General features: G+C 40.4%; 4 protein-coding genes across 19 annotated transcripts in view; 2 read left to right on the top strand and 2 right to left on the bottom strand.

Annotated features, from left to right (window-relative positions):
* Positions 1-3408, top strand: part of tec (tec protein tyrosine kinase) — an 11184-nt gene extending 7776 nt beyond the window's left edge. Inside the window, 3 exon segments of the mRNA XM_046868873.1 lie at positions 2067-2185; positions 2820-2977; positions 3304-3408. Coding sequence (XP_046724829.1) covers positions 2067-2185; positions 2820-2977; positions 3304-3384 — 358 coding nt within the window. The 3' untranslated portion in view covers positions 3385-3408.
* Positions 3409-3662: 254 nt separating this feature from the next.
* On the top strand, positions 3663-8992 carry coro2ab (coronin 2Ab). Of its 6 annotated transcripts, none has more exons than XM_046868888.1 (11): positions 3663-3944; positions 4950-5165; positions 5248-5364; positions 5659-5991; positions 6087-6203; positions 6363-6467; positions 6603-6699; positions 6818-6930; positions 7011-7101; positions 7867-8144; positions 8239-8992. In XM_046868888.1, exons 2-11 carry the CDS (start codon positions 4965-4967, stop codon positions 8371-8373), a joined length of 1587 nt encoding a protein of 528 aa, XP_046724844.1. In that variant the 5' UTR covers positions 3663-3944; positions 4950-4964; the 3' UTR covers positions 8374-8992. The 6 variants fall into 6 exon arrangements, with proteins under 6 accessions (XP_046724844.1, XP_046724846.1, XP_046724845.1 ...); XM_046868890.1 differs by having other exon boundaries at positions 8263-8992; XM_046868889.1 differs by having other exon boundaries at positions 3663-3725.
* On the bottom strand, positions 8527-21812 carry zgc:158659 (uncharacterized protein LOC791141 homolog). 9 transcript variants are annotated; one of them, XM_046868862.1, is made up of 23 exons: positions 20752-21812; positions 18835-18908; positions 17708-17917; positions 17374-17536; positions 17073-17282; positions 16679-16929; positions 16321-16578; positions 15636-15721; positions 15401-15506; positions 15167-15319; positions 14886-15017; positions 14681-14805; positions 14488-14569; positions 14163-14327; positions 13885-13988; positions 13583-13754; positions 13136-13242; positions 12766-12887; positions 12608-12686; positions 12224-12397; positions 12006-12123; positions 11591-11742; positions 8527-11156 (listed from the first exon to the last, which is right to left on the bottom strand). In XM_046868862.1, the coding sequence occupies exons 3-23, from the start codon at positions 17894-17896 to the stop codon at positions 10883-10885; spliced, it is 3222 nt and encodes a 1073-aa protein (XP_046724818.1). In that variant the 5' UTR covers positions 17897-17917; positions 18835-18908; positions 20752-21812; the 3' UTR covers positions 8527-10882. The 9 variants fall into 9 exon arrangements, with proteins under 9 accessions (XP_046724818.1, XP_046724817.1, XP_046724821.1 ...); XM_046868861.1 differs by having other exon boundaries at positions 18835-19252; XM_046868865.1 differs by lacking the exon at positions 18835-18908 and having other exon boundaries at positions 20756-21812.
* Positions 21813-21971: 159 nt separating this feature from the next.
* Positions 21972-26832, bottom strand: LOC124398656 (zinc finger CW-type PWWP domain protein 1-like). Of its 3 annotated transcripts, none has more exons than XM_046868875.1 (16): positions 26699-26832; positions 26004-26395; positions 25844-25895; positions 25573-25606; positions 25312-25451; positions 25080-25190; positions 24716-24836; positions 24458-24533; positions 24233-24337; positions 24001-24066; positions 23823-23898; positions 23635-23681; positions 23495-23534; positions 22972-23082; positions 22791-22886; positions 21972-22524 (listed from the first exon to the last, which is right to left on the bottom strand). In XM_046868875.1, exons 2-16 carry the CDS (start codon positions 26379-26381, stop codon positions 22262-22264), a joined length of 1716 nt encoding a protein of 571 aa, XP_046724831.1. In that variant the 5' UTR covers positions 26382-26395; positions 26699-26832; the 3' UTR covers positions 21972-22261. The 3 variants fall into 3 exon arrangements, with proteins under 3 accessions (XP_046724831.1, XP_046724830.1, XP_046724832.1); XM_046868874.1 differs by having other exon boundaries at positions 26672-26830; XM_046868876.1 differs by lacking the exons at positions 21972-22524; positions 22791-22886 and having other exon boundaries at positions 23467-23534; positions 26672-26831.

A 26832-nucleotide genomic window follows, 5' to 3' on the forward strand; every position in this document is an offset into this window, starting at 1 on the left:
TTCTATAATCACACCTGGCTCTATAATCACACCTGACTCTATAATCACACCTGACTCTATAATCACACCTGACTCTATAATCACACCAGACTCTATAATCACACCTGACTCTATAATCACACCTGTCTCTATAATCACACCTGACTCTATAATCACACCAGACTCTATAATCACACCTGACTCTATAATCACAGACTCTATAATCACACCTGATTCTATAATCACACCTGACTCTATAATCACACCTGATTCTATAATCACACCTGGCTCTATAATCACACCTGACTCTATAATCACCAGACTCTATAATCACACCAGACTCTATAATCACACCTGACTCTATAATCACACCTGACTCTATAATCACACCTGACTCTATAATCACACCTGACTCTATAATCACACCTGACTCTATAATCACACCTGATTCTATAATCACACCTGACTCTATAATCACACCTGTCTCTATATTCACACCTGCCTCTATAATCACACCTGACTCTATAATCACACCTGACTCTATAATCACACCAGACTCTATAATCACACCTGACTCTATAATCACACCTGACTCTATAATCACACCTGACTCTATAATCACACCTGACTCTATAATCACACCAGACTCTATAATCACACCTGATTCTATAATCACACCTGACTCTATAATCACACTGACTCTATAATCACCTGACTCTATAATCACACCTGACTCTATAATCACACCTGACTCTATAATCACACCTGACTCTATAATCACACCAGACTCTATAATCACACCTGACTCTATAATCACACCTGTCTCTATATTCACACCTGCCTCTATAATCACACAGACTCTATAATCACACCTGACTCTATAATCACAGACTCTATAATCACACCTGATTCTATAATCACACCTGACTCTATAATCACACCTGATTCTATAATCACACCTGGCTCTATAATCACACCTGACTCTATAATCACACCAGACTCTATAATCACACCAGACTCTATAATCACACCTGACTCTATAATCACACCTGACTCTATAATCACACCTGTCTCTATATTCACACCTGCCTCTATAATCACACCTGACTCTATAATCACACTGACTCTATAATCACACCTGATTCTATAATCACACCTGACTCTATAATCACACCTGATTCTATAATCACACCTGACTCTATAATCACACAGACTCTATAATCACACCTGATTCTATAATCACACCTGACTCTATAATCACACCTGACTCTATAATCACACCAGACTCTATAATCACACCTGACTCTATAATCACACCTGACTCTATAATCACACCTGACTCTATAATCACATCTGTCTACATGTACACCTGACTCTATAATCACACCTGATTCTATAATCACACCTGACTCTATAATCACACCTGATTCTATAATCACACCTGATTCTATAATCACACCTGACTCTATAATCACACCTGACTCTATAATCACATCTGTCTACATGTACACCTGACTCTATAATCACACCTGACTCTATAATCACACCTGATTCTATAATCACACCTGACTCTATAATCACACCTGATTCTATAATCACATCTGTCTACATGTACACCTGACTCTATAATCACACCTGACTCTATAATCACATCTGATTCTATAATCACACCTGACTCTATAATCACACCTGACTCTATAATCACACTGACTCTATAATCACACCTGACTCTATAATCACACCTGACTCTATAATCACACCTGATTCTATAATCACACCTGACTCTATAATCACACCTGATTCTATAATCACACCTGACTCTATAATCACACCTGATTCTATAATCACATCTGTCTACATGTACACCTGACTCTATAATCACACCTGACTCTATAATCACATCTGTCTACATGTACACCTGACTCTATAATCACACCTGACTCTATAATCACACCTGACTCTATAATCACACCTGACTCTATAATCACATCTGTCTACATGTACACGTGGGTTTATTATTTTTCAAATTACCAAAACATCAACAAATATCATATAAACACTGAATGACAACATCTCACCTTTCACAGATATGTTCTGGATGATCAGTACCTCAGTTCCTCAGGAGCCAAGTTTCCAGTGAAGTGGTCTCCACCTGAGGTCTTTAATTTCTGTCGCTACAGCAGCAAGTCTGATGTCTGGTCCTTTGGTGAGGCTTTTTATTTTCTCTATGGGAGAATTTCTGAATATATATATGAAAGATATTTGCAAGATGCCACCTGAGCAGCTGCCCATGTCGAGAAGAAAAATATAAACACAAAAAAATCATTTCTCTTTACTGTTTTAATAAAAATAAAAATAAAAATCCGTCTTGTTACTCTAAAGCAAATTCATCCTACTCTGAGGGAAGCTAACGCTAACACAAAAGCTCCAAAACTTCACAACATTATTTTATTAACTAATTAACACCAATCAATATTTATATGATTTGTTCATTAAAGCTGCTCTGAGAGAACAGACTGCATTTCCTTCAGCACTGAGGCTTTACACTGTGTGTTAGCTTAGCATAGAACCTTCTAGAACATGAACTGGCACTAAAATCAAATATCAAACCCAGAATGCAAAGCAGTCTACAGTATCATACTGTATTAGTAATAAAGCAGCAAAATACACAATACTGTATAAACACACACACACACACACACACACACACACACACACACATGACAACATACAAATACGCTACATGTTAGTGTTTTACAGAAATGTACAGAAACGTTTTACAGTGTTATAATTATAATAATAATAATAATAATAATGATGATGATAATAACTTCTCTCAGGTGTGTTGATGTGGGAGGTGTTCACCGAGGGGAAAATGCCGTTTGAGAACAACCTGAACCATGAGGTTGTAACCATGGTGATGCAGGGTCATCGCCTCCATCAGCCCAAAAAAGCTGCACCACACATCTATGAGATCATGCAGAAGTGCTGGCAGGAGGTGATTTCTTCTTACATTGTTCATAGATGATCTATCTATCTATCTATCTATCTATCTATCTATCTATCTATCTATCTATCTATCTATCTATCTATCTATCTATCTATCTATCTATCTATCTATCATCATGTCAATTTATTTATATATTTAGTTTTAAAGTTTGTATGTATGTATCTTGATGTATATTTGAATATTCATTATTTATTTTCAGGTTTAAAGCTCGCATTCTAAAATAAACACTGATTTATTATAGATAAAATATGGGCTATTATTTTAGTGTATTATAAACAGTAATAATGATCTTGTCTGTCTGATGTGTGGTGTAGAGACCGGAGGACAGACCAGCGTTCAGAGACATCACACAGATGATTGCTGACGAGCTGGAGACAGATGGACACACCTCCTGATCCCTGATTGGACGACCTGACTAAGTGCTTATTTACAAATGCTCATAATTCTCCTCAATGAACCACTGAAGTGTATTGTATATGTGTGTGTGTGTGTGTGTGTGTGTGTGTGTGTGTGTGTTGTATAGAAAGCATAATAATGGCTGCCTGTACATTAATAAAATAAATGAAAATCACTAAAGTGCTGCTTTATTTTTACTCAGTTCATGATGACTTATGCATGAACAAACACACACACGCACACACACACACACACACACACACACACACATACTCCAGTATCCTGTTGCAGTGGCTCAGGTGTTTGAAGACGTGACTGCAGGCTTCTTGACTATTTTAAGGTAAAACACACACGTCATCTATCACTCTGTAGTCTTCTGTAGAACAATACTATTTCACACATCTTTTTATTCTGCAGCTGAATAAAGCTCATTTCACACCTCAGATCAGTTTAGATCTGTCTATAACAATAGTGTGTGATGTCAGAACATCTACTAAAAGGAGAACATCGTTATGCTTTCTGAGCGATCGTGTGACATCCTTACATCATCACCCTAAAGGTTAGAAAAGTCACGTCATTGTGTTGTGTTGTGATTAGCTGAGTTAGCATGATGTGCACCCCAGAAAAGGTTCGCTAGTAACAGATCATTTCTGCTTTCTGATCCGTGACAACACAAAATAATTCCAGGTCACATGATGGTACAGATTTACGCTTTACAACTAATTCAGAAAAATCTGAAGTTTATCTCAGAAACAACCAAACATCTGTGTCAGTGCCAGATAAAGGGGTGTATTTACTTTTTTTGCAGCTGGAAAAAGGGCACACTTCAGTGCTTCATCGCCTGTTTAGTGCTTGTGTATGTGTGTCTGTAAGAGGGAGAGATATTTCTTTATTTTTATTTCTGCACGCACACACACACACACACACTATCAACTCCTTACTGTTGTTTTAAAGGAAGAATTGCTTAACCATGTGTGTATGTGTGTGTCTTGTGTTGTAACACGACTCTTCACTCATTAAACATTCACTGTGTTCAGTCACTGAAGTCGTGCTTCATATTTCAGTCTGAAGAAAACCTTACGAGGTTCTTTATTACCACTAAGAATGTGTGTGTGTGTGTGTGTGTGTGTGTGTGTGTGTGTGGTTAAGAGAGAAAGTGCATATGTGTTAGTATGAGACAGTGTGTGTGTGTGTGTGTGTGAGTATGAGACAGTGTGTGTGTGTGTGTGTGTGTGTGTGTATAAGTATGAGACTGTGTGTGTATATTATTGTGTGAGTATGCGACAGTGTGTGTGTGTTTGAGAGAGAAAGATGTGTATGAATGTGTGTTTGCTGATAAGGAAAGCTCTAGAACTTTTCTATTACGGTTCTAAAGTTTTTCTAGAAACTAATAAAATCTAAATATTGAGGTCCTAGAAACGGTTCTAAGCTGATAGACTCTTGAGCTCTGATTCCATATTCAGCTCTGTCATAATCCTGTACTTTTAGGTTTTATATGAGATTGTAAAGCAGTTGTAAATCAGTAATATTTATTTGTGTGTGTCCTACATGGGAATTGTCTCAGTGTATGTGTGTGTAGATGTCTTGGCGTCCTGCATACCAAGGCTCAAAGTTCCGTCACGTTTACGGAAAACCAGCCAGTAAGGGTCAGAGTTACGATGGCCTGCCAATCACGCACGGTGTCCATGACAACCACTGCTGCGCCATCAATCCGCTCTTCATTGCTGTGGTCACCGAATGCGCCGGGGGCGGAGCTTTCATCGTAATCTCCATACGTCATGTGAGCGAGAGTCATATTGTAGTTAATTTCATGAAGAGCAACATGACACCAACAACACCTTGTGTGTATGTGTGTGTTACAGAAAGGCCGTGTGGACCCTCATCACCCTCGAGTGTGTGGTCACAGCGCCCGGGTTCTGGATGTTAAATGGGATCCGTTTGATGACCAGCGTATTGCTTCCTGTTCTGAAGACTGCACGGTCGGTAACTATGGAAATGAAATTACTTTTGCTATGGCAACCAGTCTCAGCAACAGCTACCCTCATCTTCGAGTGTGTAGCTTTGATGGGGAAATCTGATTGGATAAAAACTTGTGCCAGACTTTGATTACACAAAAACATCTGGGAAACTTTGCAAAACTTCATACCAAATACTCATGTCTGATTGGCTGGCAGGTGTTCATCTATCTATCATTTTCTCTTCTTTCCATTCTGTCCTGTGTGTGTGTGTGTGTGTGTGTGTGTGTGTGTGTGTGTGTGTGTGTGTGTGTGTAGGTTAAAGTGTGGCAAATTCCTAGTAACGGATTGAAGGAAAATCTGACCAAACCACAGAAGGAGCTGTTAGGCCACATCCAGAGGGTGGGGCTTATCGAGTGGCATCCAACCGCAAAAGATATCTTGTTAAGCTCTGCCTACGATTATAAAGTGTGTATTTGGTGTTTGGACCATGTGGGTGTGGCAGTGTTGAAGACACCGGTGCTGGTGATACACACACACACTGACCTGGTGATGAGTGTGAGCTTCAGTGAGGACGGCAGCAGAATTGCTACAACATGCAGAGACAGACGAGTCCGAATCCTCGAACCACGCACAGGACACACACTTCAGGTGTGTGTGTGTGTGTACACATCACAGTCTTCCCCCACACACACACACACAGAGAAACCGTGTCAGCATGTATGTGTATGTGTGTGTGTGTTTAGGAATCATGTAATGCATCTCATAAAGCTATCAAGACTCTGTTTCTGTCCAACGTGAACCTGCTGCTAACAACTGGAACTTCCAAGTGGAACCAGAGGCAGTTTGCACTGTGGGACCTGGTAACACACACACACACACACACACACACACACACACACACACACACACACACACACACATGCACTCACACACATACATTATTTTTTATTTTATTTTTTTTCAGACTTATCGACATATGTGTGTGTGTGTGTGTGTGTGTGTGTGTGTGTGTGTTAAAGGATGATTTATCTGAGCCATTGTTGGAGGAGGATGTTGATGGAGGTTCTGGAGTTCTCTTCCCATTTTATGACCCTGATACACACATGCTTTATCTGGCTGGCAAAGTATACATACACACACACACACACACACACACACACACACACACACACACACACACACACACACACACACACACACACACACACTCTTATTCTCATCCTGTGTGTGTGTGTGTGTGTGTGTGTGTGTGTGTGTAGGGAGATGGTAATATTCGGTACTATGAGGTGAGTGTGGAGAAACCGTACATACACTTCCTGGCTGAATATCGTTCTCCACTTCCACACAAGGGCCTGGGTAAGAACACACACACACACACACACACACACACACACACACACACACACACACACACTTCTGAGGCACTTAGAGAAAAGCTCTATATTGGTCCTCTGATGATGCTGATGTGGAGCAGGTGTGATGCCGAAACGAGGTCTGGACACGGCGCAGTGTGAAATGTTTCGTTTTTATCGCCTCATTACGGTTAAAGACCTTGTGGAAGCCTTATCCTTTATCGTACCACGGAAGGTAAATGACTCCAAATTTATAAACACACTTCATATTGGAGTTTTTCAACACATAGACTCAACCATGATCCTGGATTTCAGTCTGAGGACTTTCAGGAGGACATTTATCCGATGACAGCGAGCAACAAGGCGGCGATGACGGCTCAGGAGTGGCTCATGGGGCAAAACAAAGGTGATTGTAGTGATATTAATAAAGACAATTTTCGTCTGCTGAATATTTTATGTAAACAGGCCACAGTTCTGCCAAAGTTTTGGAAAAGAATCTGGGGTACGGGTCCACCTGAGATCAACCTGGAGGACATGGACTAACACTTATTACTGAAAATCCCAATGCCGGCCACGTGCTAGTTTGAATTTTACCCAAGCCTAGTGTGTCAGAGAGAAAGAGAGAGAGAGAGAGAGAGAGAGAGAGAGAGACATACAGGTAGATAGAAAGAAAGAATGAGAGTGAATTAGAAACAAGGAGAGAGAGAGAGAGAGAGCACTTTTATATCTATAAATCTTCACAATTCTCATAAAAAAGTCACCCAAGAGCCGCAACTTTCACTCAGCCAATCAACTTGATTGACATGCCATGCAACCAATCACAGAACATTTCCTGTCATCAGTTCACACACTTCAGACCTATGTGAACTACAAATCCACTTTCATAGCATTTAAAGACTGGATTCTGTCCAGTGACTGAACATAGTTCTGAGATGTTCAATAGTAAAGACCATTTAGATTTCAGCCTTATAAAGCTCATAAAAGATGTCTTGTAGTCTGTCGTAAAGTTTTCAGAATCAGTAGTAAAGTAAATTCAGTAGTAAACAGGATTCAAAATATATATATTTATGAGGATGCCACATAAGTGTAACATATTTCTACAAACATCGCCTGTGTGTCGCCCCCTAGCTGCAGGTTGCAGGTGTGTCTAATTAAATCATTCCTCCTCTAGGCCCTGTGTTGATGTCTCTGAGACCTGTGATCAAAGTGCAGAACCCTTACCCAGCTCCTGAGCAGGACGCTCAGCTCGAGTACTCGGGCTGCAGCCTGGACCTCCTCCAAAAACCCTACAGTGTGGAGGAACCGGCCAATCAGACGGCAGGGCATGCGATTACTGACCTATCAGATTGGCAGGAGGATGAAACTCAGTGGAACAGTTGGAGAGACACACACCAAGGTGTTAAGCAGTACGAATCAGAGACGTACACACCATGGGCTGCGGAGAAGGAGGTGGATATGAAAAGATTTTTGTGTTAGAATTTGATCATGGTTCTGACCTGATTGAGCTCAGTGTGGGATTCTGTACGCTGGCTGTGTGTTTCAGCTGCTGAATGTGTTTTATAAGCAGCAGGGGGAGATCAGATGTCTGAGGCAGCAGCTGCGTCAGCGGGACAGCAGGATCCAACAGCTGGAGCTCGAGATCAAGAACATACGCAATCAGCTGAGAGCCTCTTTCTGATTCCGGCCCACTTAAACACACACACACACACACACACACACACACACACACACACACACACACACAGAACTATGTAAAAATGTATGCTCTTATTGTTTACTCCTACTAGATGTGTCTTAGTGGAATATTTTTACAGCACAAAACACACTTCTGACACAGCTGACAAAAGTTTATTCAGAAAACATCACAGAAAAAAATCATCAGGTGATCCACAAACTGCTGACCCACTGATCCATGCATTTGCCTGGACGAAGAAATTACAAAAATGTTCATTAAAATTACAGTACAATGATTTTTTTTCCAACTCACAAATCTACTGACACACACACACACACACATCTACTGAGATACGACTTGTGACTCTGAATGAATAACAATCTGATCCTAACGTTTGCTATTGCTTTTAAACGTTCCACACCAACACAGCAGCACAGTAAAGCTGCTGATCCTAAATTTACTCCAAGAACCACAAGTAATCTTGAGATCCACTCATAATCTACATCATCTCCAAGTTTACTTCACTGCTCTGATTCTCCTGAGAGCAAATCTGTAAATAAATCATTCTAATCAGAACCAAATCAGCTAATTATGTCATTCAATAAAAATGTAATCACATTTATATAAGTAGTGCAGTATGGAAATTGTTTTGGGTTGAAATAGAAATGCCATGTTTTTATGTAAGTAAAGAGGGAAACAGGTTCATGTTGTCCTGTGTGAAAATGTCATGTTGGGTTTTGTATTTTGTGATTATTACTCCACAAAACTTTACATATCGCTACAACAATATTAATCATTTTAACGGTAGAATAATCACACGGATATGAAGATGAATCAGGTCAATAATAATAATAAATTTAACACAAGAACACTTTTAGATTTTCTCGTTAACTTCTTATGACGATTAAATGGAACCCACATTGGACATATGGTAAAGGATAAAACGTATGAACAAATAAACCGCTATAACTGAACTGTATGGGAGACGGCACTCCGGTCAATACCCGTTTATTTGTTCACGCGATACACACCATACAATCCAGTCGTGCTACAAGACATCAGCAAACATACAACAAAATACTCAAAATATCAGTCCAACACATCATTCAGCCGTCTAAACTCTTCACATCATTCCCATTACAGCACCGCTACTAAAATCTGCCTCATTTTTGCACATCTGTGATGATATTGATGATGTGATGATGTCATCAGTCACTATGAACTGGAATTTTTTTTCCCGTTTATATTTTCACCAGACTTTACATTTTACTTGATAATAAATTCCTGATTTATTTTATAGATTCTTAGTAATTAGGTACAATTTAAAATTAAAACACAAATGAAAGCTCACACACACAAACTCGTACATTAAAAATCACAGGATAATTCAGCATGTGTTTAAAGTACTGAGAAAAGAACTGGTGTGTTTTAGATTGTTCTACACCTGAGATTCAATATAATTACAAATTGTGCAAATTTACTATCTATTTTGAGGACATTATTTGTTGTAGTGTACAGGTGTTAAGAGCTGGTTTAATAATAATTATAATAATAATGAAGTAGAATCCAACTTCTGTTTTGTAATATTAATTATTCATGTGAATTCATAAATTATTTGATAGAATATATTAGATTTTAAATAAAAGCTTACTTGTAAGAAAGACATTTAATGGATGAATAAATCACAGATTTGACATTTTTTCACAGTCAGAGGTTGGGACGTTTTCGGATCGATTTTAACGAATGATTGAAAGTATCCTGATTTTTAATTTCATTAGGTAAGTCTGGTGATTTTTTTTAATTGATGTTTTAATCTAATAAAGAACAATTTTTTTGGAAGGAAGATTGATGGAGGTGTTTGCTGTTTGATTGTTAAGCGCATGTTCTGAGCTGCTCAGAAGGTCAGATTGCTGTCACAGTGACGCTGGTGTTTAAAGCTCTTACAATAACATGAACATTAATGTTGTCATTTTTCCTAAAAGTTTAGTGAGGAAGACGGTCACATCCTCGAGATTGTGCTGTTCAAGCATATCAGGTTTTCAGGTTTGCAGTGCATACTGGGGACGTGTGTACTCGAGGCGAGTTTTACGCGCCGCTTTAGATCTTTGATCCTTGTAAAACCCTGAGGACCTGTAGAATGAAGTTAGTGGAAGCTGATGTCAGACAAGCTTCTTGCAGGACCACATTAGTAAAAAGTATAAGAGAAAATTACTGAAAAGTGTGGATTTTGTGTGTGTGTGTGTGTGTGTGCATACATAAATGTGCATATCCTTGTCATACAGCTTCATTGTCCCTAATTAGTGCAGTGCTCTGATAATATTAGTGCAGGAAATTTGTGTGCGTGTGTGAATATGTGTGTGTGGGCATGCGTGTGCGCATATATATTAAATGTGCATCATTTGAGTTTACCAAATGTATTTGTGGTTACCTCACATGTAATTCTAAGATTCCTCATCTCTGCCCTGAAAAGTATATGTGTGTGTGTGTGTGTGTGTGTGTGCGCGTGTGTGTGTCAGTGCTCATTGGGCATGTGCCTAATGGTGTGAAAGATCCAGTCCATCTTGGTGGTCCAGCCACCATGATGGGCGTCGTTCATCTGCTTGGTGAAGTACTCCAGTGCCTCCTGCTGGCTCTTCTCCAAAGCAAGGGTTTTCCTCAGGTAGGAGATATCATCAAAGCTCTGCAGCTCGGGCATCCCGCATCCCAGCAACAATGAGAACAGGTTAATGAAAAGACCTGCATGCTGACGGATCGCCAGGTACGCTTTGTAACACATCTCCTGAAACCTGCATACAAGTGCACACACACACACACACACACACACACACACACACACACACACACACAGAGGCACATTTAAAGTGATAAAGTGATGGAATGAAATCTGATCAACCAAATGGAACACTTTTGGTGATGTAATGAAGCCCAACAGAAACTTTATTATAACTGCAGAGCTGAAACTACAGACTACTTCCAGATATATTAAATAAACACATCTCCACATACAGTAACCTTCACTATATCAATGTTTTGTTTAATCTGTTTAAAACAAACTGGTTGTTGTAGAGCATTATTATAAACCTGCACGAATGTCAGAGCTGCTGTTATAGACAACTAATTAACACCAATCACAATTGACCAATCACAATCTATACTTTTTTTCGGGTTTCAGAGAGGTAGTGTATTATTGAGTGTGTGTGTGTGTGTGTGTGTTGGGTACCTCTCAAACTCCTTTGTCTTGGTACACTCCTGCACTCCTTTACTAATGACAATAAGGAAATCCTGTGTGAGGACGAAAGGGACACGCTCACGCTTATAACCAAACTTCTTCTTTTTATGGTCCAGAAAATGCCCAAAGTCTATATGGAACAACTACAGAGAGACAGACAGAGAGAGTGAGGCAGAGAGTGTGAGACAGAGAGAGTGAGACAGAATGAGATAGGAGTAACAGAGAGAGATAGACAGAGAGTGTGAGACAGAGAGAGTGAGACAGAGAGAGTGAGACAGAATGAGTTAGGAGAAACAGAGAGAGTCAGACAGTGAGAAAGAGAGTGCTTATGGGGAACATTTATATATGTATTACTTTTATTGTATCATGACACATTTATGTATTTATGTATGTAGGTGTGTGTTACCTGTCCGTTCTCTTTGACCATGATGTTGCTGTTGTGTCTGTCTCCGATGCCGAGGATAAACGTGGCTACACAATAACCAGCACACGAACGAGTAAACAGATCAATTGCACTGTCGTAACTGAGAGAGTGAGAGAGAGAGAGCGAGAGAGAGAAAGCACTGTGATTGGCTGATGCTGTACAACAGTATAGTTGAGTGTGTGTGTGTGTGTGTGACATACCTCTCCCCCTTGTTCTTATCTTTAATCCAGTGGTGCAGTGTGTTGCTGTTAAACTGCAGCGCCCCCTTCAGACCACCTTTACACTGAATCTGCATTATAGTGAAGGAGTTCCTCACCACCTCGATCAGACCTACACAGTCCCCGATAGAAAGACACCCATATGGCAACATTCTGCTGAGAGTGAGAGAGAGAGAGAAAGAGAGAGAGAGAGAGAGAGAGAGAGAGAGAGAGAGAGAGAGAGAGAGATTGGCACTGTGATTGGCTTATGCTGTACAACAGTATAGTTCTGTTGGTGTAAGTAATAGTTGGATGGATGTAAAAACGGGAGTAAGAATAGGATTTGAATGGTTCGTATTGAGTGTGTGTCTGATTTGAAACCCTCACCGCAGGTCAAGTCCCTGATTCTGCCAAATGTTCTCCATGATCTTAATTATCTGCAGCGTCAGCATATCCTGCCTTAAGTCTGTTACACACATACCGCATAACAGAAATGTAATTAAAATACTACAGAACAGCTGCGTTTACTGGAAACACACTCTCACCATCTCCATTTTTAAAGATGATCTCGTTATTGGTGAAGAGTAGTTCGCTCATGATATCAGGATTCTCCCAGTTCAGCCAGAGAGGACGCTTTGCTGAAGACATGATTCTGCACTCCTCCAACCTGACACACACACACACACGCACACACACACACACACACACACAATCACATACAGAAATACAGACCACTTATACAAAGAAAATCAAAGAAAATACATTTTCCACATATACAGTACATCGTACATACATGAAAGTTTGAAATAAAAGTAAAAAACATTGTGCTGTAAACACATGTCTCTGTGTGTGTGTGTGTGTGTGTGTGTGTGTGTGTGTGTGTGTGTGTGTGTGTGTACATGTCTGAGTGTGTACCTGAGGTTACCCAGTTGATGCACAGGATTCAGAGGAGAGACAAATCCTTGAAGAGCCTCCATGTAATCGGGGCGAGACATGTGTTCAACTAGGAACTTCATCTGAGTCTGAAACCAATCACAACAAAGCACAAGTCATAGGAAGACATGTGTAGGTGAGACAGGTGTGTGTGGGTGAGACGTGTGTGTAACTGAGGTGAGACAGGTGTGTGGGTGAGACGTGTGAAAAGGGTGGGAGTGAGAAATGTGTTGGTGAAAAGGGTGTGTGAAGATGTGAGGGTGTAGCAGGTGTTTGGGTGTAAGATAGGTATGTATAGGTGAGCAGGAGTGTGTGTGTGTGTGTGTGTGTGTGTGTGTGTGTGTGTGAGACAGGTGTGTAGAGATGAGACAGTTGAGTGTGTGCATGTATGTATGTGTGTGTAGATAAGGTAAGACAAGTGTGTGTTACCTTCTGTGTCTCATCCTTCTTCTCGTGTTTCAGCGTGTCAGTGATGTTCACCAGCTTGTCCATGGCCTCCACCTGTCTGTTCAGGTGTTTTAGATAAATTCCACATGACCTGCAGAACGCCTCCAATAATAACCCGAATCGCCGAGACACAGTCTTATTGTGCATCTCTGACCTACACACAAAAACAAACACACATACACACACACCATCATCAGCATTGTCATCTTCTTCAGCATGGAGTTTAGTGTGTGTATGTGTGTGTGTGTGTGTGTGAGTGTGTGTGAGAGAGAGATGTCACTCACTTTAGGTGCCAGAAGAAGAAGTGTCCTATCCTTTGATTGGTCAGAGCTTTCTTAACGAGGAACCGAGCCAGAGGATTATCTAGATACATCTCATACTTTAGCACCTGCAACACACACACACACACACACACACACACACACACACACACACACATGACCAAAAGAAAATTGGGGCTGCTGTGAGGCACCCATGAATAGCATTCAGTATGAACACACTCTCACATTCTCACACACACACACACACACACACACACACACACACTCACACACACACTCACCTGGACGAGCTGCAGTAGGTACTGGCTAATCTTGTCATCAGTGAGTCCCTGCATGAGGCAGCGCAGAGCAAACTCTCTCACCATTGGATCAGGAAAGTTACAGTCCAACAACTCCAGAGCTGACTCGGGCTGCATGAGGGGCCAATCACGAAGCAGACAATACATCTACACACACACACACACACACACACACACACACACACACACACACACACCAGGATAAACCAGGAGAGAACAACAGAACAAGCAAACAATAACCTTTAATTTTTTCTTTTTACACATTGTGTGTGTGTGTGTGTGTGTGTGTGTGTGTGTGTGTATTCACCTGTGACACCTCGTCCCGTGAATTCCATTTGACAGAGAGAAGCAGCTTGGGAAGGCTTTCTGGAATGTTCACACAATAATGTCTAATCACACACACACACACACACACACACACACACATTGTTCCATCACATAATTGAGAGTAAAATTTGTGTTAGTAAAATCTGTGTGTGTGGGTGTGTGTGTGTGTGTACCGATGTCTCCACAGAAAGTCTTTCTCCTGCTCTGACAGCTCATAGAGTGGGTCTCGGTTGCAGAGAGCACGAAGTTGTTCAGCCTCCGCCTGAGAGATTGAGCTGTCGCACACTAAGCGATTACTCTAAACACACAAACACAGAAGCTTTCAGTTGTGACTGAGAGACAGCAGGTGAAGTGACATTGTGTGTGTGTGTGTATTACCAGGCTGAGAGAGTAGTTGTATCCAAGCTCTCGGGAGATGATCCAGTTGGCTCGTTCCTCAATCTGCTGTTCATCAGGAAAAACCACTGTGTGATTAAAGGAGGGGAACTCCAACTCTACACATGGGGTCTCCTAAAGACAGACAGAGTGAAAGAGAGAGGGAGAAAGAGAGAGGAGAGAGAGAGAGAGAGAGAGAGAGAGAGAGAGAGAGAGAGAGAGTATGCCTTAGATAATAAATATTGTTGGTATTTGTTTATTGAAACTCTAAAAAACACACACACCTTGTTGGGGTTGGATCCTGCCACACCGATGGGATTGAGCAGATCCTCTAGTCCATGTGGAACAGGCCACAGACTCAGAGCCACCTTACCACTGACCAGTGTGTCCTTATAATCAAACAGATTCACATTCCCCCAGGCCAGGGGACAGTGCTCCTACACACACACACAAATGGGTTAGACACTATTCTAAACTGGGAGAAAGATTCACTGAATAGACACAAAGAAGACTGGAACCTCTTTAGCCCCCTTGCGACCCTTGACAGAGCAGATGGAGAGGCAGAGACGGGCAGAGCGTGGGAGATCAATCAGAGAAATATCATACACCAGCCACTCGTTCCACCTGTACACACAGCAGGAAGTCATAAACTGTGTATATTTTCAAAAAGGGGTATGTATCTGACTGTGTGTGTGTGTGTGTGTGTGTGTGTGTGTGTGTGTGTGTGTGTGTGTGTGTGTGTGTGTGTGTTACCGAGGGTTGGAACATGGAACTCTCTGTGTATTGACATTGTCACATAAAGGCTCTCCTCCATGATAAATACCAGTCCGCACATAGATCTAACACACACAAACACACACACACACGAAAGTCGATATGTGTTTCAAATTGCACACACTGTTCTAAAAAACACAGTGTGTCTACTTAGACAAAATATTAAACATTTTGTGTCATTGAGTGTTCCTTTTCCTACTTCCTGTTTCCTGGTTTTCTTCCTGTTTCACCAACACCAGAAATCAGGAATGCTTTTAGGAACTCAGGAACATTTTAAAGAACTCTTTCAGAAATGCAGCACCTGTTTTCAAAAACTTGTGAACCCAGAACCTTTTCTGGAACCCAGGCTTCAATAAATCTTAAAAAAAAATTAAGAAATCTTGGAAGTTCCTTTTTACATCCAGCTCCAGTGTATCTCCATTTCTGCAGAACAGGAACAACTGAGGTGGATGTAACTAATTGGTCAAATGCCAGCAAACCCATGTTTATTTTGTGGATGATGGTACCTGACAGGAAGTTGTAAACTGTCTGAGCAATGTAAACATCAAGAGATGTTTTGTGATGTAACTGACATAAATATGATTTAGTTTAGATATTAAATAGGTTAGATAGTAGTTACCATACCGACAAAGAAGAACATTTCCAAATGGAAGGTAAGCGTCACCTTGTCGATGTCGCGGATGTTGACGTTGACATAGGTGGCACAGATGAGTCTGATGCGAAGCGGAGTGTGAGCGTTGAAGATCCAGAGCGAGCAGGGGTTAGCGGGGTCGCCCCCTCCAGGGCTCGGGCTCGGCTGGGGGGTGCGGCGGCTGTACGACGGAGTAACGAAGCCACTGCATGGCAGCTGATCATACACACTGTCCTTACTGACCAACATAAGGTGTGGCAACTTTCCTACAATAATACAACTGCGGATATACTACACACACACACACACACACACACACGCTCTTTGGTTAAGATGCACTGCCCATATCTGTCTTTCCTGTAATTACTCCACACACACACACTGTCCTCACCTTGTACTGGCTGAGCGGGTATTTCTCCAGCAGGTACTCGTCACAACCACACACCTTGAGGATGTACTGTCCCTGGTACTCCTGCACACACAGACGGAGCTGCTGGGACGACAGGTGCATACTGCGCGTCTTCTTCCTGATGGCCTCGGCGATCAGCTGTTCCGGGACACAGTCGTGAGAGATCTTCAGCGTGTATTTCTGCTTGGCGTTTGACGGCGACACCACCACCCAGATCGTCACAATCAAACGTCCTGTGCAGACCGAAAATTCACAGGACGGTGCTGCTGAATTCTGGAGTATAACTGGCCAGAAGGTGTCTATACATTTTACATAACAGCACAAGTGTTTATATCAATAATCATCATTTATTACTTGTTGACGTGAACGTCACTACCTTTGTCGAGTTTGGCGTAGATGTGCTGTGGTAGTTGTGAAGACGACTCCACACTGGGAGGGTAAACATACAGAGCGTGTGTGTGTGGTCCTCCACCTTCACGCTCCTCCATCGCCTCCCTACACACACTCAGGATGCTCCTCCTGAAGTCCTGCACCTCTGAGTCCTTCACCAGCTCAAACTCGCAGATCGGCATGCCTATAGCAAAGCCTGCATCAAAAACAAAAGTTATGCACACACCATTTTAGACACACACAGATACACATAAAACACACACACACACACACACACACACACAGACCGATCTCACGGTTGAGGATCTTCTCTTCACGGTTGCCGAGCGGTTCGATGACCTTTAGGATAGGATGGAAGAGTCGAAGGTCACACAGTCGCCGTGTTTCATCATAAAACTCCTCCCTCTCTGCCTCCTGGGTCACGCCCACAAAGATGTAGCAAGACTCTTCCTACCAGCCAGAGAAATGCTGTATACAGTTATAATACATCACCTTTCCAAAGCATTTACCTACAGGAGGTAGAAGGGGGAGGGTTTACATACAGGTGGTGGTAAAGGGGGTATCTGGTGAGGGTTTTTACCTACAGAAGGTAGAATGGGGGTATTTGGTGAGGGTACTCACCTGCAGGAGGTGGTAGAGGGGGTATTTGCGGGCTTCTGTGAACAGCTGCTGTTTGATACTGAGGAGTGGAGCTTCACGTAAACACTCCAGGCTGACGAGCATCCCATTGGGTAAACAGCACTCCACCAAAATACGGGGGGGCATCAGGTGTAGACCCCATAACTCACCTGAAGATGGCCCTGGGGCCATTCTCCCTTACACACACTCACTCTGGGAAAAAATGTAATAAAATTCAGACCTTCACACATCTCTTTCTGTCACATAGACATCGCGATAAATTGTCACACTACACATTTGTGTGTGGATGGTGATATCGTTCTCTAACATTATGTTCTTTTATTAGATATTTTTTAACTACACAAAATAAAATAAAACATGTGTGTAAGAGCATGTAAGAAACATCAGCATGAAATCACCATCACTAACATCATTACCATGATCATCATCATCACTAACATCATTACCATGATCATCATCACTAACATCACTAACATCATTACCATGATCATCATCACTAACATCATTACCATGATCATCATCATCACTAACATCATTACCATGATCATCATCACTAACATCATTACCATGATCATCATCACTAACATCATTACCATGATCATCATCATCACTAACATCATTACCATGATCATCATCACTAACATCGTTACCATGATCATCATCACTAACATCATTACCATGATCATCATCATCACTAACATCATTACCATGATCATCATCATCACTAACATCATTACCATGATCATCATCATCACTAACATCATTACCATGATCATCACCATCACCAACATCATTACCATGATCATCATAATCACCAACATCACTACCATGATCATCATCATCATCACCATCATGCTAAATTGGTTCTGTGGTAATGTATTAACACATTCACTGCTGAAGTTACACCTACAGACTCTAATTAACACCTGCTTCAGTGTAACCTGTAGTAATATACTAACACCTATTTAAATCAGTTAACTAACAAATGAATGAATAACGAGTCAGGCTGCTGATTAACACTTTACAGTACTGAATGGTAACTCAGTGTTAGGTCCTAAGGAATCAATGTGTGCATTAATTAAGGGCTGGTATTTGTGTTTTGTCCTCACCAGTGTGTCTCTGTGCCCCGGCTCCTGTTCACAGTGTTCATCCCAAAAAGCTCCCTGCTCTCTACACAAGTGCACTACATAGGGAACACAGAATAACGACTGCTGCACACTGTGTGTGTTCAGTACACAGTAATTTGGAAAGAAGCCATGGTCAGAGCATCTTCTGATAAGCCCCGATGCTGCTCGCCTGGGATGTCTGTCTGTCTGACTGTCACACGGTAAACGCTAGCGATGATTAATTAATGGAAGTCCGGCTCTGACACTCAGGCATGGGGAACAATAGGAGGCAGAGTGCGAGACTGAGACCGAGAGGGGGAGAGGAGATGAGTGGAGGGGGGGAAATCCTTTTCTTTTAAAGGGGACGCATGTGCACTAGCAGAACATCATGGATAGATAAAGGAGCGAACAGAACAGTGTGCTTTAAGAAGCAAAAGGGATCCAGGGTTCTCCTCAGCAAGCATCAGAGAACAGCATCATTACAGAGAGATTACAGAGAGGGAGAAAAAAACAGAGAGAAAGAAGCTGATTGGCTATTAATAGACAAATACGTCACAAAACAGTAAATATCAAATAAACAAGAGACAAAAAAACATTGTTCCTTAAGAATATTTATATTATCTGTTACATCAAACAGGTTCTGCCATGAAAAATAAACACACACACACACACACACAATCCAACAACTATCCTCTTTAATATATTACTGTACACCCATTTTAACAGTCTATAATGTGTATGTGTTTGTGTGTGTGTGTGTGTGTTTGTGTGTGTGTGTGTGTGTGTGTGTGTGTGTGTTTCCTCACTCTAATCTTAATCCCGATTTTCTTTGGTTTCAGTAAAATAATGTAATAAAACAGACAGGTGTATTCATGGTTAGTACCCCCAACACACACACACACACACACACACATACACACAATCAAATATGTATTCAGAGATTAATGATGGTTTGTGTACTTTATGACCCCCTGCCTCAAACACTCCCCACAACACACACACACACACACACACACACACACACACACACACACACACACACACACAGTTAATAGACAATAATCTATGACAGTTACTGTTATATCCTTGAGCACTGATTATTTACTATAAGTTAGTTCCTGTTGTCATTTACATGATATCCTCTATTCATTCTCTCACTTACAGTTAATAAGAGAAAACAATCACAGCTGGTCATGTGACTGAGAAACCGCAAAAAAATGTAAAGTCCTCTTTTCAAACAAAATGCTGACACTGGAGACTCCTTCCACACATTCCACACATTTCTCTTTTAGAAAACTTCACCACATTAATGATTTAAAAAAACACTTTATCATGATTAAAGCTTTGGCTGTATAGGTCCCTGTGAACAAAATGTTACTATGGAAACGATAACTTATCTGGCAGAACTGCTGTTATAGAGAATTAATATCTTCTGACCAATCACAATCCAGAACTTAACCGTGCTGTGGTGTAAGTTTAAATATCTGACAGACATCAAAATGATTGAGTACAAAACGTCGAACATCTGTCACTCCTTTATCCTAATCTTCATGTTCATCAGTAAAAATTAAACCTGACCAGATCCCTGTTGTACAAATAAACATTCATGACAATGTTCTCTCTCACACACACACACACACGCACACACACACACACACACACACACACACACACACACACACACACACACAGAGCACCAAATCGGCTCTTACGTTCTTCCCACAGAAAACAAGGATCATTACCCATCCAAAGCATCCTATATGAAATTTCTTTTTTTTTTTTTTTATGGAAAAAAAAACAAAAAACAAAAAGAAAATGCCACATCACACATCAATAGTTGACACATCAATAACTGTATATAGCCACTGTTTGAAAAAATGCATGCATTTGTATGTGTGTGTTGTGCTGTGCAGTACTCACTCACTCTCTCAGTACAGTTGGAGTCCTTGTGGTGAAGAACACTCATCTAAGTCTCTCCTTCTCTATGTGAAAACTGTTTTCCACATGCTTTTCCCTACAAACACGCCTTCTCTCTCTCTCTCTCTCTCTCTCTCTCTCTCTCAGACACTGAAACAATAGGGCCCGTTTCCTCTCTTCCCCTATTTCTGTTCCCAAGTGCCTCACACACACATACGCACAAACATTAAGTAATCATTTGTTGACAAAAACAGGCAGTTACATAATTATTAAAATAAAATGTATAAAATGTTTAAAGGCATCTCTAATCCCACACTACTTATTCCGAATTTAATCTGTAAATCTACATAACATTAAAATACTATAGACAGAGCTGTAAATTCGAGACTGTGGGTTAGAGACTGTGTGAAAGTGTATGTGCTCTCTAATCCAGATATGATAAAGATACTTTGACACCAGACCTGGTTTAAGAACACCACCAAGTTTTGCTTATGATCTAGACATCAAATAGTGCAGAAACAGACACATGCACATTTTTCAAAATAAGCTTTAAGAGCATTTTAAGAGCATTAGTATGTAAGGTTTAGGTTTCACCACCCATCTGTAACTGCACAAAAAGTTAGCCATCGTACTATTAGTGGATTTCAAATTTAAGTTTAATAGTAGTGTTCACACTAACACTTTAATCACAGATTTCCCACACTGACACACACTTTGTCTTTTGTCCTTTGTCCCAGTGTCCCCAAATCGTTTTCGTACATTATCTGATTATTAACACACTTCCGTGATGAAAACTTTAATATGTGAACTATTCCTCCTCCTCCCCTCTCTACAATCACTGTCAGTTATTGATCTCATTATTGCCTACTGTATCTAAGCCATATGTGTGTGTGTGTGTGTGTGTGTGTGTGTGTGTTTTCAGCTGCATATAACTCATGACTGTGTGGTAATTTATTGTTGTTGAGTTTGGAGTGATATGAACTGAGTCAGCCATTGTTCCACCTTTTCCTGTTTTTACTCTATACATATCAGAGTGTAAGAGAGAGAAAGACAGTGAGTGATGAGAGAGAGAGAGAGAGAGAGAGAGAGAGAGAGAGAGAGAGAGAGAGAGAGAGAGAGAAAACCAAGAGTAAGAGAGAAGGTTAAAGAGAAAGAGAGAAAGGAAGAGACAAAAAGAACAAACAGTCTAGAAACCTAAAATACACACACACACACACACACACTTCCTACACAGACTAAATTTTAATTACATTGCAATAAATGAATGAATTAAAAAATTGAATAAACTTCCTGTTGCAACAATAAAACAGTTTCTTTTTTTAACTCGTAAACATTCTTATAAACTGCAACACAACTTATTTTGTGTGCATTAAACTCAAAACACTTTGGTTCTCCAATCACACACTTGCAGTAACACAAGAACAACATAAGAAAACAGTGCACACTATTTAGTGTAGTACTCTGTGGTGCAAAATGTAGCCAAAGTTATTACCCAAAACTAAAACACACAGGCTCACTCTTCTACCAGTTTTTTGAGAAAGAATTTGTCCTGCTCTTCCTCACTTTCCTCTACCTCTCTGTTGGGGGAATCCTTATATTCACCATCTCCATCCTTATCCTCTCTCCCTTCTCCAGACCTTAGTTCCATCTTCTCTGCTACATGCATCACGATCTCTCGCTGTCTCTCCATCTCTTCTTCAAAATGAATGTCCATGTCAAAGGTCATGTCAGTGTTTGTTTCCATGGCGACCTGAGGCACAGTTTGGTCCTTTGGGTCTGAAAAATTGTATTAGCAGACTATTTAATGTGCTGAAGAGTGAGAGAAAGAGAGAGAGAGAGAGAGAGAGAGAGAGAGAGAGAGAGAGAGAGAGAGGAAGTGAGCACATTGACAGTTATAGTTGCAGCACATTATTATATTGCACATGCTACTTTACAATTTAGCTTTAATTAAATTCTATGTGTATTGTATCAGTTAACATGTTGATCAGATTTGAGCTTGCTGGATAGAGAACAGTTGTAAAAGGCCTCATTAGTAATGTCACCTATTACATGTTGTTTCATTTTCTTCGGCAGAGAGAGTGCAGGAGTGAGACACATCTTTCCTTTTCCTTCTTTTACAGGTACACTATTAATCAGAGCTATAAGAAAGAGAGACATGTTGAGTCAGTTGAAATATTAGTGAAGTGAAATCTCTTATTATCTCGCCTTTCTGTTCTTTCTCACGCTCTTTTATTTTCTTCAGCTTCTTTTTCAGTTTTTTTTTCTTGTCACCCTCTCTGTATGTCTCGTCATCCTCTTTTCTCCATCTACTCCTCTTGCCTTCTCTCTTTCTGCCTGTGAAGGATCAGTAATTTCACGTGTGACTCCTTTGAATCTTTTGAATTTTACAGCGTGTTTTTTATATCTGAGTAAAGAAAGTATGTCATGAATAAATATGTGTTGCATTGAAGATTTTAATTTGACCTCATTTTTATTTTTATATATATATATATTTTTTTTAATATCAAATACGGTCAAACAGAAATTCTCGCTGCATTAATCTTGCGTTAATAAAATTAGTGCTGTTCAGCAGAATTTGCGTTAACGCGTTATTAACAGGTTAATTTTGACAGCCCAAATATATATATATATTATATATATATATATATATATATATATATATATATATATATATATATATATATATATATAATGCTCAGAATACACACTAGACCTCACAACACAAGGAAATGTCACTGTTCCTCACTTGTTTTCTTCCCTGTTGACTGCTTTTTACTCAATAAATCCTAAAACAGACACACATATATACACACAGGTTTTTTGCATACAAAATACAAAATTTTTTACACACATAATGGTTTATGCACAAGGTGTGTGTGCACTGACCTCATCACTGTCATTTCCAGTCTTCCCACAAAAAAGCTCTAGCATCTCTACATAGATACATACAGAAAGCAAGCAATCTCAGTGTCACTTTGTCAATCTAACCCGTGTAAGTGTGTGTTTGTTTGTGTGTGTGTGTGTGTGTGTGTGTGTGTGTGTGTGTGTGTGTGTGTGTTTGTGTGTGTGCTTACCTGCAATATCACTGTCCTCTGAGCTCTCTCTGTCTGACACGTAACGACCAGAAAACCCAAACTTCACCAACCGCTTCTGAAATGAGAGAGAGAGACAGACACAGAGAATCACATTAGAATAGAGAGAGCGAGTGAGAGAGAGAGAGAGAGAGAGAGAGAGAGAGAGAGAGTGTATTACCTTCAAAGACAGTTTGAGAGCTTCCTTAGCCATACAAATTGAATCTTTCAGGCCCTTGTCAGCTTGCTACACACACACACACACACACACACACACACACACACACACACACACACACACAGTATAAAGACAATCAGAAGAAACTTCCAATCAGAAAAACAAAATACATTTACAATACAAAGATGCGTGTGTGTGTGTGTGTGTGTGTGTGTGTGTGTGTGTGTGTGTGTACATTAATAAAGTGATCTTCAGACAGTTCTGCATAGTCCTTCACTCTGTTGCAGGCGACCCAGGCCCGAGTCACTGGTTCCCCAAAATATGTCACATGGCACTTATACTGCAACATTCACACTTCATGAGTTAATTACTTTATATGCATTTTTATGTTTTATATTGTTGTTTATATGTTTAAAAACATATAAAAATGTGCAAATGTTGGGATTAATGGGAATCATACCGGCATGAAATCTACCTCCCTGCGGAATTCCAAATATTCCTCTGTGTTGGGATCTTGCTCTACCATTGCTGGCCACCTGAACACAAAATCAGCAGCAGCATCACCACCATGATCACCACTGTCATTTAAAAGTATTTCCAAAAATCTATCTATCTATCTATTCACACATGACTAATGAATTTCATCATAGTACACTTTACATACAGAACTGAGATTATGTGTGTGTGTGTGTGTGTGTGTGTGTGTGTGTGTGTGTACCAGGGATAACCACTTTGCCGAGCCCAAACCAGTGATCCAGGCACCAGACTGCAGAAGAACATCTCCTCCTCAGGCACGCTGGACTTCTCTTCTGGATCTGAGCAACTTTTTAAGGCAAGGTCTGAAACACACACACACACACACAAACACACACACACACACACTCATAAAGATTGATTAATACATCAAACAAGCAAATGTATTATCAGGTGACAAGCGTACTTTCCTACACTACCAGTGTATAAAGTTAATGACTGGTGAATTAAATGATCATTTATTTAAATATAAACACAATAACAAAACAGAGCTGTCCAACCGAGGAGTAGCACGGTGTGTGTGTGTGTGTGTGTGTGTGTGTGTGTACCTGTGTTGTATTGGCAGGTCCAGTTATCAGGCAAAACTGAAGGATCAACTCCATCACTTAGTCTTCTCCATTTACCACATTCAGGCTTGCTACACTGCACCCACACAACATCTAAACACACATGCACACACACACACACACACACACACACACACACACACACACACACACACACTAGATATATTGGCCAGGCTGAAGAGTTAGTTAGTTATTATGCTGTTATTACACTTACAAGGAGCTGCATCACTACTCTCATCCTTCTGGTCCCTCTCTTCTCTGATCTGCTTCCTGTCTGTGTCTTCATGAATCCTGACAGTCTGAGGCTCCACACTTCTCCACCTCATCCCTCTCTTGCCTGTACATATCAGTTCACTGTGAATGAACAAAGAGCAGGTGTTTGAAGATGAACAGAGAGAAGAGAGAGATACAGAGAAAGAGAGAGAGAGAGAGAGAGAGAGAGAGAGAGAGAGAGAGAGAGAGAGAGAGACTGTACCAGTGTGTGTCCTTCTTGAAGTTCTTCTCTCCACCTAAACACAAATACAGCATATTAAATATTAATATACTTATAAACTCACTGTGGAAGAAAAATAAAGTTTGGAAAGAAGTTAAGAGATATTGTTGGTTCCTGTGGTGAGTGTGTGTGTGTGTGTGTGTGTATGTGTTAGTCTGAATCTAAACATGTAAACTAAAAAGTTAATCAAGCTTTAAAAGACTTCAACAAAATAGTGTATATAAATAATACTGTTGTATTCATATACACTCACCAATTAAATCCACTGTGGAGGAAGAGGATACATGACAGACACTGCCATTCTTCTGTAAAACACACACACACACACACACACACACACACACACACACACACACGTCACCTTTTCTATCTGTAATTGACTGAAAAATATTCCTTTTTTTCTCCTACACCACCTCGCTGTCTCCTTGTCCTCGACTTTTCTTCATAACTTTCTCTTTCACACCTTCTCTGTTCTCATCCTCACTTCCTTTCCTGGCTTCCTTCTCTCTATGTTCTCCTCCATCCATTCTTGTTCCTTTCCTGTTCTTTTTCTTCGGTGTCTTCTTCTCTCCCTCTCTCATTTCTCCAGGTTTGCTTTCCTCCATTATTCCCTCCATCTCTCTTGAGCTTCTCCTCACAGATTCTGAGGTGTTTATGTGCATGGATTTGGAATGTTTAGAATTTGTACCTGTCTTCACTTCACCTGACTTCAGGTCTCCATCCTTTTCTCCATCCATCACCTTGTGCTTTTCTGCTGTTTTTTTCATGAGGGTCTCATTTCTCTGGACCATCAATGCTATTTTACCTTCTCACACAAAGGGAATAAATTAATTATCAAAATATAAAAATACATTTAAACCTATATTTATCATTGTATGAATTATAAGCTAAGCTAATTTAATATATTATGTCGTTTAAGCTCAGTAAATAATATTAATATGATAACTCTGTAAAGGTCCTGCTTTATCTTTAGCCTCTTTAACGTTAGCTTATTTTTCAGGTGTAGTTACTGCAAATCAAAAGATAATAAAATATATATATATATATATATATATATATATATATATATATATGTCCTTACCCTTTTTCATTCTGTAGTAAAGTTTACCTCAGAACGAGTCAGCAGGAATAAATATCAGTAAAGCGCGACCCTCTTCACACCACGTCCTGTTAGCTAAATGCTAACTCTGACAGAAATCTGACACAAACCCCTCGCGCGCGCTGTCAGTATACCGCCACAGG

This window comes from Silurus meridionalis, chromosome 16 (assembly GCF_014805685.1).
Source record: "Silurus meridionalis isolate SWU-2019-XX chromosome 16, ASM1480568v1, whole genome shotgun sequence".
NCBI classification, from domain to species: domain Eukaryota; kingdom Metazoa; phylum Chordata; class Actinopteri; order Siluriformes; family Siluridae; genus Silurus; species Silurus meridionalis.

Coding starts and splice junctions, on each gene's coding strand:
- LOC124398656 (XM_046868874.1), bottom strand. Junction 23,682..23,822: donor AGAGGACAGTGATATTGCAG/GTAAGCACACAC, acceptor GTATCTATGTAG/AGATGCTAGAGCTTTTTTGT. Junction 22,887..22,971: donor GCTGAAGAAAATAAAAGAGC/GTGAGAAAGAAC, acceptor TCTTTCTTATAG/CTCTGATTAATAGTGTACCT.
- zgc:158659 (XM_046868865.1), bottom strand. CDS start 17,896: ATGGCCCCAGGGCCATCTTCAGGTGAGTTATGGGGTCTACACCTGATG. Junction 15,018..15,166: donor CAGGATCCAACCCCAACAAG/GTGTGTGTGTTT, acceptor GTCTGTCTTTAG/GAGACCCCATGTGTAGAGTT. Junction 11,743..12,005: donor TGGTCAAAGAGAACGGACAG/GTAACACACACC, acceptor GTCTCTCTGTAG/TTGTTCCATATAGACTTTGG.
- coro2ab (XM_046868888.1), top strand. CDS start 4,965: ATGTCTTGGCGTCCTGCATACCAAGGCTCAAAGTTCCGTCACGTTTAC. Junction 6,468..6,602: donor TGCTTTATCTGGCTGGCAAA/GTATACATACAC, acceptor GTGTGTGTGTAG/GGAGATGGTAATATTCGGTA. Junction 7,102..7,866: donor GCTCATGGGGCAAAACAAAG/GTGATTGTAGTG, acceptor TTCCTCCTCTAG/GCCCTGTGTTGATGTCTCTG.